This window comes from Panthera leo, chromosome F2 (genome assembly GCF_018350215.1).
Source record: "Panthera leo isolate Ple1 chromosome F2, P.leo_Ple1_pat1.1, whole genome shotgun sequence".
NCBI classification, from domain to species: Eukaryota; Metazoa; Chordata; class Mammalia; order Carnivora; family Felidae; genus Panthera; species Panthera leo.
The window spans coordinates 21,385,044-21,398,982 of NC_056695.1; the positions used below are offsets into that span (position 1 = coordinate 21,385,044).

At 40.5% G+C, this 13,939-nt stretch overlaps 1 protein-coding gene across 1 annotated transcript in view; it reads right to left on the reverse strand.

Moving 5' to 3' along the window:
- Nucleotides 1–13,939, reverse strand: part of EYA1 (EYA transcriptional coactivator and phosphatase 1) — a 169,367-nt gene that overhangs the window by 16,628 nt on the left and 138,800 nt on the right. Inside the window, exons 13-17 of the mRNA XM_042924177.1 lie at nucleotides 8,523–8,581; nucleotides 8,250–8,410; nucleotides 7,314–7,428; nucleotides 7,031–7,152; nucleotides 2,815–2,915 (exon numbers count right to left, since the gene is read on the reverse strand). Of these exons, the coding sequence (XP_042780111.1) occupies nucleotides 2,815–2,915; nucleotides 7,031–7,152; nucleotides 7,314–7,428; nucleotides 8,250–8,410; nucleotides 8,523–8,581 (558 nt within the window). The remainder of the gene's footprint in view (nucleotides 1–2,814; nucleotides 2,916–7,030; nucleotides 7,153–7,313; nucleotides 7,429–8,249; nucleotides 8,411–8,522; nucleotides 8,582–13,939) is intronic.

Genomic DNA, 13,939 nt, shown 5'->3' on the forward strand with positions numbered 1-13,939 from the left:
GAATTTTATGCAAGGTTATCAGGAATCTGAACCTTCTGAAAAATCCGTGCCTTGTACATATACACATAAACAGTCTTGTAACTCATGGTCATGGTTTTGTTAGAATTCCCACACTGGCGGGTCTCAAGGTGCCAAGAGTTTGTTCACAACAGATAGTACTGGACCCTTACCACATTACACTCATCCCACAAAATCAAAACAGAAAACTGAAGCTAAGAATATTCATTCACAGTCAAAAAATTCAAAAAGCCTGTTCTTCATGGGCAGCTGCCTAATTCTTTTCGGCACAGGTGTGTTTGTCCCAAGTAAAAAGAACAACACGTTCAAAGATAAACAGTGGAAACAGTTTTAACTGTTCTGCAGAGAGAACAAATACTCTTAGCCCTATTACTGTAATACTTCCAGTTGTAACATTAAACCAAGAATTCCTTTACTTTTTCCACGTTATGCTCACCCGTGATGAACATCTAAGAAACATGCTGCTCTAAAAGGTTTAGCAAGGGACTCACCCCAAGAAGCCTTGCTAGGACCCATGGGATTCCACGGTGCTCTAAGTCACCACTTTTTACAAGCATCTTTCGGTCTACCACAAGCTAGCAAGCCATGTTTTTGCAACCTTCTCTTAAAATTAAAACTTTTTGGTGACTGGTAGAGGAAGAAGGACCAGCCTTGGGGGGGGGGGGGGAGGGTGGGGTGCAGATTCACATCTTTGGCCCTGGGCCGCGGGGCCATGAAACGCTGCTCTCCACTTTGACACTCCTGACTATCCCACTAGCCACGAGGAGGTCCTGTCTAGGAACGGCGTGGGGATTCCAGAAGCTTTGCTAAAAAGACCTAAAGTCTGGATTCCCATCAAACCTCTCTTTAACTCTCCAGGGTTGAGTTTGGGGTATTCTAATTTAGTCTGGGAAAAATTTCCTTTTATGAAAACAGCCTGAAGGGCCGACAGATGTACGTAACCATCATGGTGGTTGCCCACCGGTGAACCTGGGATGTTAGAACGAGCCGTTACATTGCACGTGCAGCTCGGCAAACCTCTATTGGATCTGAATTGTGTGTGGGTTTCCATCCGCACCAATCCCACTCAGGGGGTGCGTAATCCTGGGCACACAACTGTGTATCAATGGGTATAACCGAAATAAGCCATCATTTACAGAATTCGGGTCACTTTCTACGGTTTTGTTAGAATTCAGAGGCACTGAAGGTGAATTAAATCATCTTCAGACTCTATAAGAAGGCTGGCCATGTGTCATGCTGAATGCTGAGTCTATATGCTGGTGACTTTCTGCATCGCTTCCACTGCATACTGGAATACTTCAGAAGAGATGAATTGTTGCATCCGTTGTGGAATTATATAGTGATGTCTATCAGTGAGTGTGTGGGGGAAAGGAAGGGGAAACAGTTGCATTGATTAACCTCGTAAAATACTTAAATATATTCTTCAATTTAATTTAAATCTCTTCAATTAAAAAAAAATATTTAGAGACTATGCGTCAAGATGTAGAGAGTTGTAAAAAAAGTTTTGAAAACAAATTCTCAAGCAACAGGCTAAGCAGAATAAGTTCCCTACCTCTTGAGCTCACATTTTACTGCTGCAACAGGCATATCCATAACTACTGAATAACAATGCTACCTTCTGTTGCACACTTTATACGTATCAGGCTGTCTTATGGCTTTCACGTCTTAACTAAATCTAATCCTTAAAACAGCCAAAGGAGCTAGATGCTGTTATGATTGCCATTTATAGAAAAGGAAAGAAAAAGAGGAGGGGTACATAATTCTCAAAGTCAGAAAACTGGTAAGCAGTGGAGCTGTAACTCAAAGGCAGGCTGTCTGCTCTAGAATCCAAGCTATTTACAACAGCTTTTCCAATTAAAGTGTGAGTGAGAACTACTATAATTAAGCTCTTACAAACAAGGGTAATAGAAATGGTGGTACACGAACTGGATTTTGAAAAATGATTAAGACAGCAATAGTAGGGCACTGGGGAAAAGATCATTCCAAGCAGAGGCAAAAGCCCGGAGGAAGAGCTAGGCATGGCTGAAGGGGCCGCAATGTCAAGTGCTGGGGTGAGGAAGATTGCACAGGTGGGCTGTACTAGACTAAAGACCCTGAGTGGTCCCTGAGTGAAGAAATGTGGTCCCCTCTTCCTCCGCTCTCTTTGAAATGCAATGAAAGACATTAACGAGAAAGCTTTTGCTAAGGGAAACGGCAGAATTACACTTGCAGGGATGCAGAAGAATAGAAAGACGTATGATGGACAAACTGGGAGTCGAGGGACCCATAGTTGGACCCACCCCTCTCCTCTTCTCCAAGTGTCCCAACGGAGGTGAGGTGCTCACCTTGTGATAAAAGGAAGACACTGTACTCTAGGACAGCAAATGGTATGGCAAGCCAGCTCTGACTAACTGGTAGAGACTTTCTGAAGTAATATCTGGAAGGTTCTTAGACTGGATCCAGGCTCAGGCAGATTTTAATCACTTGGCAATGTCTGCCACCACGGCCAAATGGGATATGCTCACATGGACACCACAAGTGTTTCATCTCGGGTGACGGCTACAGCACTAAACCTTCCTTTCTGCTTAAAAGTCTATGTTCTATGAAGACCAACCATCCGTGACCTTTGAGTTTGTACAGGGCACTCTTCAAAAAGATCATATTTATTTAATTCGACTGTCCTTTTTCACTGCTTACAGTTCTGAACACATTTGTAATTTGTTTCAGAGACACTGAACGTGTTTAAGTGATCCAGGAATGAGCAGTTTGAGGACTAAAAAATTAAATGGTGTAAAAACCCCATCGATGAACACTCACCTTTTTTGCCCCTTGTTCTTCTTCCACACCGTCTCCTATAACAACGTACACCACTTTTCTTCCAAACCTTTGAATTATCCTCTCAAAACAGCTTTCCTTGCCTGATGAACAAAAATAGATTATAAAAAATGGAAAGTTGGGGTAACTCAGCACGATAGTGCTTGAACTTTTTACACAAAACCTTCCTTTATGCTCCTGATTCCACTCTATCCTACTTGTACAAACTGGAAAAGAGTGCTTTTGGATGCCATTTGGGTAGAATGGGGAACAGCACAGTAAACCAGAAACCGTAAATTATCCATGTGGTGTTCTGTCCTTTGGAAATGGTCAATTTTTGATATTTTTTTTTCTTAAGAACTCATTTATTAAAAAGTAGGATCTAGTCGATCACGGTATAATATTTGGGAGAAAATACGGTTTTACAGTGGTACTTTTTTTCCTACGAGCCAAGACTTGACAAAGGCATTTGATTCTGGCAACATATTCGAACTGGATTTCAAAAATGTTTCATGATATACCAAACTCTGAAAATAATGTCTGATCCAACGTCTATTGAGAAGGATGAAAAAAAAGAAAAAAAAAAAAACCCAAGAAAACAACAACAACAAAAAACAACTACCACCCTGAGACTGGTTTTGTTATAGTAAGAGAAATCAAACAGTGGAATTCATTTGTTCCTTCATTTTCAAGTTGGGATTCCCAACTCCATCCTCCCCTCGCCAAGCCTAATGTGTTTACTTGAAATATTCTGGTAAAACTGTTTCTGAAACAAATGTCAGGTAATTTGGGGCACTACGGAGATCATGCCCACCCTACCCAGGCATCTAATGTCCAGTAAAGCACTTTCCTGGAAGAAAAGCGGGATAAAGGTAACAGAATACCTTTATCTATCTATTATCTTTCCCATGTCAAGACTTCATTTGGGCTCTCTGAAGGCACATCCTTGCAGTTAATGCAGCCATTGTTGCTGCTTAGAGAAGAAACTGGTGTTCCAAGTCCCAGGCTGCCAATAAGGTCATTTTCATGGACAATGGGACAGTTTATAGTTTTCAAATGTAAATGGCTGAGCAGGCCCGCATCTCTTTCAAATAAGGATCAGATATACTCACGAACAAATTGCTTGTTTGCTTAAACAAATGTCTGCTTTATATTTGTATTTTGCACTAAAATCTCTGGTTTGCATCTGACAGAACGAAATCGGGCCAGCTTTATTCAAAGGATGTAATTTCAATGCTTCTTTGGTTGCCCACTAAACTGTGAAATATTAAATCACTTTGAGAAACAAATACAAAGTGTAGCTTTCACTGCAAAAATATACAACCCAAAACTTAGATGTCATGAAACTTTTTTCCTCCTTAGAGGGAAATGTTTATGTGTTTTTGCCAAGTTTCCTTTTCATGGGAAAAGGAAGGTAATTAAACTCAATGTTATTTCAAGGTAAAGCTGTATCGGACAAAAAAATTTCTCGCCTGTACCCTGTCTCCTCTAGGCTTCGCTGTGAATTCTGGGTCATATAGACGTCTTCCATAATAAAGACTAAGAAACTGAAGCTGACTTTTAGAAGTTAACTGGAGCTCCTACATGGAGTTTCTTATGTTGATGAATCCATTTTGTCTGAAAGAACGTCACAGCTCTGCTAAAATGAGATACCAGTCCTCTCCTCCAATGACTGTCATTTGCCTACAAGGAAAACTCCTGGGTTTTCTGCATTGACTCCCAAATTGTATCTCTTTTGATGGCAAAATTAGCAAAACTACAAGAGTTTCAATCTCTACTTTGCTTGTTAAAAATACCCCAGAAAAGCAATTCTACCTCTAAGGTTGAGGTAATTTCTGCCACCACTTTTTAATTCTAATTTTGTATTTTGTATTGATAAAAATTAAAGTTCAAGATCACAAACAAAATGCCCATTTAAAAATACTTAATATGTACTTGCTATTATACTTTTCTGTCATCCTAATATTTTCAAATTATTTAAATTATTTGGGAATGGAGTTCAATGTGCATGACAGGTAATAAACTACTTGTTCTTTCCTTGTGGGAAGTAGTTAAGTCCAACCCCTCTGTTCTATAGGCTTCTTTGGAAATCGTTCTTTCCTGTGCTGGTAAACGTTTACCATGGACCACTGTTTACAAAACACGGTATGATTCCTCTTTATTGTTATGGAGAGCATAAACACCTGACTTAATGTAAACTGTTATTTTTATGGACATGCAAACATTCAAACATTTTGGTTACACTGGGCTACGAGGAATTCTATTTGGTACATTCCTTTTTCTTTATAAGTATTTTCTAGCAGGAGGCATCAGTCATTCTCCACCTCCAGCTATTTCCATTTGACAAGGCTATCTGAATATCCCACGGGCTCTTCATACTCAACATGGATAAGATCAAACTCTTATCTTTACTATCAAACCTGATTTCCCCCTATCAGTTAACAGTGTCATTACTGACCCGGGTGTTTAAAAGGAACCTCTGTGTCAGCCTTCTTCAGAATAAACAACTGTTTATTATTCATTTTGTTCAACAAGCATTTATTGAGTACCCACTATGTGCTGGGCACCATAGCTACAATGGTGAGCAACAGGTTCAGTTATCAAGGTACTACACTCTTATAGGAAAGATCCGACTATGAACAATTATAAAAGTAATTCTTTAACAATAATTTAGTAAATGCTAGTAAGGAAAAGTACAGGAAGTATAAAAGTGTAGTCAGATGGAAAATGAGATTCCATTTTTACTTTTTTTTCTTTAGATAGAGTTGAGCAGCTACAAAAACTTTCTTCTCACCTACTAGGATCCTCATCCTCCATCCCAGAACTCACTAAAATAACATCTCATTAGGGTGGTAAACGAGGCCACCTAGGACTAGACCTAAGTCTACGTTTCCAGAATCAGCTTCCCAGGACCCAGGATTACTGGAGAAGTCTCTCAGCAGGGAACACACTTCAATATCTCTATTTCCTCTCACTAGAACATCTGCCTACAAAACTCTTAGTTAGCCTTCTATATCCAGCTCAAATGCCATTTCTTCCTTTTAATTTTCACGGACACTTGCCCTCTTCCTCCTCTTGGGTGGGAGTAAATGTTTCTTCATTCAAGTGGAAATTCAGGCATTTAGTGGTTGAACTCCATAGGGTATGGAAAGGAGTCTGGACCCTGGAATCAGACCTAGTCTGACTCTTGTCTTTACTGGCTATCAACTTGGACAATTAAGTCTCTGAGATTTAGTTTCCTCATTTGTAAAATGGAAAGGTTGCAAAGATTGATTTTAATATGGAAAATGCTTAGAACAGCTCTGGGCATCTACTAAATATGTGATAAAGGCTCATTTACATACCGCTTTGTCCTATTACAGTTATTTAGATGTCTGCTTCCCCTGCTAGATGGTGAATTCTGTAAGAACAGGAGTCATGTCTTCTTTTTATCTCACTTTTATTCTGCTTTGGTTTCTATTCTCATGAAATTTCACATTACTCTTCTTTCCCAATTATGATTCCTTCTTTTAAGAACTTAATTTTTTTTTCAGTATCCCCATAACAAAAATGGGAGCCCAACTGTTTATACATGTTGAATTAAAATAAAGCAAAAAAAAAAAATAGTTCCAGTGATAACAGTTTAAAGAAAGATATTATTAGAGTTGTTTCATTTCTACTTTGTGTATCTCTATACTACTGTTTGTTTTAGCATATTAGATATTTTTGTTGATGTCAGCTAAAAAGAAAAATAAGATAATAATCTAGAATTGATGCTAAATTGACTATAGATAAAAGGCGTAGGTCTTTTTAAATGCTTATTTTTGAGAGAGACAGAAAAAGAGAGAGCATGAGTGGGGGAGGGGCAGAGAGAGACAGAGACACAGAATGCAAAGCAAGCTCCAGGCTCTGAGCAGTCAGCACAGAGCCGGACGCGGGGCTCGAACTCATGAACCACAAGATCATGGCCTGAGCCAAAGTCGGATGCCTAACACTGAGCCACCCAGGTGTAAAAGGCATAGGTCTTAATGTTAGTCAGTAAAGTAAAATGTCTTGAATGAAGCTGCATGAGTTATGATTTTTATTTCTCTTGATATCCAATGGCAGTTCTGACATAATAAAATTAAATTCTTCTGGTTTTTTGACATCTAGTACTATGAAAAAGTCTCAAATATTGCCTTTCATTTTTGCTAGCCTGAAGGAGAATAGTTGATTGTAAAACAAAACAAAAGCAGCTCACCTATTTTTGTTGCACTGTAAATATTTTCTATTGGAAATACAATTCCTAATCCATATAGCAGGACTTTCGCCAATGCTGGGATAAGCTGAGTAGTTGTTACTAAAATATTCACACAATTCGTCCTATGAGAACAGAAAGTAAAAAAAAAAGAAAAAAAAAAGAAAAAAAAAGAAAGGAAGAAAAAAAAAAGACTGTTGAAAATGAATTTCCAAAATGGACAAACACGAGCAAAGGCTGTTTTCCAGCAAAAGCACCACGGGGTGACTTGGGGACAGCAGCCTACCGGGAGTGAATGAGCGTGAGTGCTTTCAGGGCCAGTGTCAACCAGGAGTCCGTCAGGGCTTCAATCTCAGCCCTCAGCTGCAGCCAGGCTTCCCTCTTGGTGGGACCAAGCAGACCTGTGGATTTAAAAGCACACGAATTCCCTCCTTACCAAAGTTCCTATTCAGCGTTATAAATAATCAACGTTTAATACTACTCCTAATATCTTCTTGAGGCTTTGTAGTATGTGAAGTAATTTTTCACACATGAGCCTCCATTGGTTCCCTACTTGTTTAGCACTGTAGGGAACACCTACTGATTTTGCATTTCTAGCTTGCATTGCCCTGGTTATAGAAGTCATCTCTTTTTGAGGAGTCTGCTCACACCATTCCTCTAACCATGGAGTTTGGGCAGAGCCAACCCCCCTCTGGCTCCCAGGGTAGGTGTATGACCGTGGCTTGGCCAGTGCAAGTGAGTCTGGGAACCTTTGCCGAATCTATTGGGAAAGATCTATTTCTACCCAACAGAGGTGCTAAGCTCATAGAATAGAAACGTGGATCTATCACTGGTCACCTATGCCACCTTTTGGGAGGGACTGACCTAGAATAACTCCTAAGGAAAGAACAGGCAAGAGATCCCGGATGTCGTCTTTAGAGCGTGTAGATTTAGCCATGCTGCAAAACATCACCACCCCTAAACTTTTAATTAAGTCAACATATTCCCTTGTATGCTAATGTCATTCTGAAGCACAATCAAAAGATGAGAACACAAACATCTACCCCATTGAAGGATAATATTCCTGTCACTAAATCACAGCACGATAATCACCCGGTTAGATGAAACTGCTCCAAAAAAGCTATTACATCCCAAAAAGTGTGATGTGAAAGTGAGTCGTACTTTGAGAATTTTAGCCAGACTAGCTTAATAATCCAGTAAGATATTGGTGATAGCTACTTGCCTCCAACATTATTTTTGTAGGTATTGTAGATCTCTTTTACTCGTCTGTAGCGGAAAGCCAACTTTCTCATCCAGTCTACACCACCCCGCACACCAGTTGCCAAGCACAAGTTAGCACTGGTTGCTGCAGCAGGAAAGCCATCTGTTCCAAAGTTATATGTGCTATTTAGATGCAAGAAAAGCCCAAAGTTAACCAGACAGAAAGTTCATCTTAATTAGCCTAGCAATTAAACTGTAAAATGGAGAAAATCACTTCACATTTCAACATGCTCACCTCAGGTCTTGCCCGTTATCATCTGAAGACACATCATCTATATGAACTTGGTCACATTCCTAAAATGCAATTAAAAATGATACATGTTCATTTTCGAGAAGCACCTTTTTTTTTTTTTTTTTGAAAAACCACACACAGCTGTTTAAAAAGACCCCACAACTTTAATTGGTCCGTCTCTCAACAATGTCAATCAGTAGGTGTCAGTCTTGTGAAAAGCTGATATTTTTACCTACTCCAGGCCCTCTCTTGACATAAAAAAATGAGCAATGCCATTAAGGACTACTGTTATTCAGCTTCAGAAAATATATTCTTGTGTTTAGAAAGGAAAGGGATTGAAAACAATTAGCATGTGTGTTCCATAAACCTCCGGTACCTGAAGACATCATGCTGCTCAAAGCTGATTCAGTCAGTGCCTGAGCATAACTGAAACCAGACATGTCGGTAAATGTAACATGCTAGAAAAATTAAACCTGATGCTAACTGCCAATGAAATTATGACCTCTGATTGCTGTTGAGCCACACACCAACAGAGCCTGAGGCCAGTGCACTGAGGAGCCCAGACGAAAAAATCTGGTACTGGTTTACCATTGATTTGAGAGATGTGAGTTTTATTCTGTGTGTGTGTGTGTGTGTATGTGTGTGTGTGTATGTGTGTGTGCATGTGTGTGTGCGTAGGAGGAAGAAAGCATGGGAGACTTAAAAACCCAAATAAAAACAATCAAACCATGTGGTAGTTTGCACTTTTTTTTTTTTACTGTTTTATTATTATATAAGTGTTGGATTTATTAATTTATTATAGAATAATGTTATTTGAACAGACCTGATGTTTAAAGCCCAAACCGCGTGTAAACTGTTTAGAATAGGAGGCTGTGATTTTGAGCTAAAGCTCCACTAGACTGAGTTGATGTTCATGCACCTGTCTGCATCCACGAACCCCTACATCTTATGGCTACATCCCCAGTCCCTAGCACAGTCGAGTGAAAAGCAGACACTCAATAAACATTTGTTGCCAAAGGAAGGCGTACGAATTTGGAGGCCGACAACGAGGTCTCCCCTCCAGAAACAAGTCACCCACGGTGGGCAATGCTTTAATATTTCAGTTACGATTCTTTGCAGTCAGGCTCCAAATACCCCAGAGGTCTTTATTATACTTCTTGTCATTAAAAGTGTTAGTTTAAAAATATTATTAAAAGATCTCCAGGCATGTATCCTGTATTTTAAAAGGTTCTTCTGATTAAAGCTCTGGTTGTATTTCCTATTTAACTTGATAAAATCTAGCCTGTCCCTATAGTGCTTGACATTCAGTTTGGAACAATGATGACATACATCAAGTGCCACAGTAAGACAAGGTGTATTTTTATGTTGCGGGTCCCTTCTGAACAAATTCTTTTCTCTCCACGGATTTGTGAGGAAGGGGGCAGGAGATAGAAGTGAAAAGAAACTCAAACCAGCTGTTGCTTAACAGAATTAAAATCCTGACCCCCCAACCCCTTCTCCAAAGCATCTATTTTCCAGGCAACCCTCTCCCAGCAAGCAGCAAGTTCCAAGGAGGAAAAGACTTTGACCTTGTAACCCCCCTCTGCTCTCCCGAGGTCCATAACCTCAGATAAGAAAGAGGAAAAGCAAGTCCAGGAGGCCTCACATGTGGACTGTGAATTTAACATTTAAAAAACAGATCATTCCTGGAATACATGTTTGGGGACTTCTCAGAGTTATTAATTCAATCATATTTCAGAAGATGAATGACAGTAGTGGTTTTTCAACCCTGTACTCATCCCGGGTTTAAAGAGTGACGAAATCATGCGTAGACATTTCTGCCATTTATCTAGCCAGAAATACATTTTTTCTGTGTTGTTGGTAAACAACTCTTTTAGGGTGCACGGTGAGTGTACAAAACAAACAAAAAAAGCAAAACCAAAAAGTGTACCCCCCCCCCCAAAACAAAAACAAAACAAAACCAGAAAAACCCCAAAGCCTGAATGCCACGGTGGAGGATTTTTCTCTTTGGGGAGAAAACAGGAGGTTGAAGGTGAGTGAGTACAAGGGAAAAGGCTACCTTATAAAGGATTTAATTCAAGGAATCAGAGCTGACTTAAAGTTAGTTAACTCTAGGGGCGGGAAGAATTCCTTCCAAAGGCAGGGCGTTAAGAGGCTTTTCTTAAATGCAAGCAGTTGTAAATCTCCATGACCATGGAGAAGTCAGTTATCTTCCAATGACTGTTAATGACTCCACTGTTGCTATTGTCCCCCCACATCCTGTATTTGTTTTCTCCCGCCAGCTTTACCCAGGTCTTTTTGTTCCCAGGGCTGAGGCCCTCATCTGAACCGCTGTTCAATATCTTGGTTAGCTCTCACTGAGTGTCAACAGCTCCAAGCTTCTACCTGCAGACCCTAAACTCGCTTCACAGAGATCTGATCAACTCCAGTGTGGTGGCAACAAGGAAATCTTCATTCTTTATCAGGAGGGTTTTTTGTAGAATGATTTTAATGGAAACAGAGGCAAACATCAGGAGCATTTTTTTAAAGGGCCTCATTAGCACCCCCAGGAATAGAAAGAAATCATTAAAACGTCCCTGTAAAATATGTTTTGCGAATTGTTCATTTCACGTAACAATAGAAAAATACCTTACTGCACGAACTTTGTATCGATAAGGTATATATAAGACTTACAGGTAAATACCTGTAAGTCTTTGTATGAGCTTCTACATAATTGTAGAAATATTTGGGGAAATATGCTCTGTATGTTTTTATTTTGATGAAAATTATGCTATTGCTATTACTATCTTGATGCTTACCTATTACAAATTTTAATTTCTCAAAGAATGGAAAATATAAAAATATGGAAATATCTTAATATACGTGGAATGTGTGAAGCTTTCTAAGTGCATCCACTCTCAAATCAGAAACTGCAGCGCCCCCCATTCCAACATCTGAAATTCTTCTTCCCCTCCCCCATTACGATGAGACTCCCCTCCCCCCACTTTCTGGAAGCCATCTAGCTTTTTGCTTAAGAGCCTAATTTTAGCTTTTCTTTTTTCCGTTCTGGACTTAGTTGTTTTTTAGTTTCTAAATTTGTTTGAAACTCAGAAAATTAGTTATTTGAAGGAGGGGAGCAGGGGTTCCGGACCTACTGAAACACCACCACAACATTAAAAGCCCCCTGGAAGGATCTATAGACACAGAAAACAAGAAAGGAAGCTTCCCATTATTTCCAGGTACCAAGATATATTCCTAAGAACCCTAGTTTACTGCTTAATACACAGAGTGCTGAGCATAAAGAATTCCATGGGAAAATAAGTTTTTACTCCAAAAAGACTGGATGTGCTAAAAAAAATATGTATTTTTGAAATAAACTTCCAAAATGTATATGGTAGGGTTTTAGAGCATCGGAGTCATTACTGAATCCAAGTCTTTGGCCAGCATTCACAAGTCTAAGGGACATTACTGCCAGTTCAGCCAGTTGAGCATTAACCTGTCCTGTTGAGGGTGCAGGTACCCAAGGTACCCCTGTTGTGTTGGGGTATCTCGCGGGGGGCCTCATTTGGGGAGAAGGTAGCAATTCTCATGACCTCTCACAGATTTTGCACTCAACACTCATCTGAGCCGGCTAATGGGTGCCTTAGCTTAGAAAGATCGTCATTTATTCATTCATGTGTCCTATTATTTATAAAGGGGCTACTATGTTCTAGCGCTATTCCAGATGCTAAGGACACAACATTTAACAGACAAAAGTCCGTACCATCTTGGAACTAACATCACAGTGGGGGAAACACCCAAACCAGTAAATATGCAAAATGTACAATGTGTTAGATGGTGATAACTGCTAAGGAGAAAAAGTATAGCAGGCAAGGAAATGATGCAGTGCTGTGTGGGGTCTCCAGAATGGCCTTGCAGGCCAAGGAAAGAGCATGTTCAAAGGCCCTGAGGCAGCAGAACCCTGGTGTGCTGGAGGATGTGGCAGGAGGAAGGCACAAGTGATGAGGGAACATAAGGCACGCTGAGGGCAAAGTATAAGCTAGCACCGCACCCCTTCCTCCCAGGCGGGATATGTGTGATATTCCTCAGACACTCTCGGCTGCCCAAGAACAGGGGAAAGGACAAAAGCAAATGGCTTGACTGATAGAGATCACAGTCATGCAGGACAGGAGTCTCCTTCAGTTTACAGAAAACTTAGTTAACGGCAAGAAAAAGGCAACCTTACCCATAGACTAATCTCTATAGACTATAGAAACCTATAGTCTATTTCCTGGAGCCCTAACATCACCCTTATGAAGATGTAAGGGGGTTTAAGTGTAAGGGGGTAAAGCAATCAGGTTATGTGGGAAACAAAGGCAAATGAAAAATTAAATTCCCTTACTGCCTACAGCCCAGTAGTGACAAGTCCTTGAAACAGGCAGAGTGACCTCCCTCTAGAAGCTCAGCTGCCTCAATGATGACACTTTGCTACGGGCAAAAGGGAATCTTGGCTTAACAGCATCCTGACCCCCCTGGATCCTGTGAGTCTCCTTAGACACATAAAAATTCCTTTGGAGGGGTGCCTGGGTGGCTCAGTTGGTTAAGTGACGGACTTCGGCTCAGGTCGTGATCTTGCAGTTTGTGAGTTCGAGCCCCGTGTCGTGCTCTGTGCTGACAGCTCAGAGTCTGGAGCCTGCTTCAGATTCTATGTCTCCCCCCTCTCTACCCCTCCCCTGCTCACATTCTGTGTCTGTCTCTCAATAATAAACAAACATTAAAAAATATTTTTTTAAAAATTCCTTTGGAAATTTCCTTTATCTCTACCCACCTCCCCTAAGATATATGTCAGTAATCACACTCTAGGCTTATGGCTCCCTGTTATACATCTGAAGGGTCTCATGACTGAGGTTTTACTAAACAGTAATAAATGATGTTTTCCTAACCACAGGTACCCCCTTTAAGGTCCTGAAAACCTTGCTTCCAAAATACCTTAGAGACTTACTTTATCCCTAACCCCTTCCCCACCTGAAGGTATATAATCAGTTACCCGTCACAACCCCCATGCAGCTCTTCCTGCCCACGGGTCCTATCTCTGTGCTTTAATAAAATCATCTTTTTGCACTAAAGATGATTCTTGATGTCTTCAAGAATTCTTTTCTTTGGCCATCAGCTCTGAACCCCACCATCATCCCCCAAACCCCATCATTCAAGGAGGAGGTCAGGCGAGAAGAGTTACAAGGGCTAGCAGGTGACAGCAAGGAGTTGGCTTTGGAAGCAGCATCCAGTCATCAGCCCCAGCCCTCAAGGCACGTACAGTTCAGCAGGAAAGACAGAAGTTAATTAACTACACACATGATAAATTATAGTTGTAGCAAATGCTGCGGAACCGCCTTGAGGAACATTCAAAGGAACATCCATGCCCCTGCTGAATGGCTGAATTCTATTTAGTCCAGAAGAGCTTC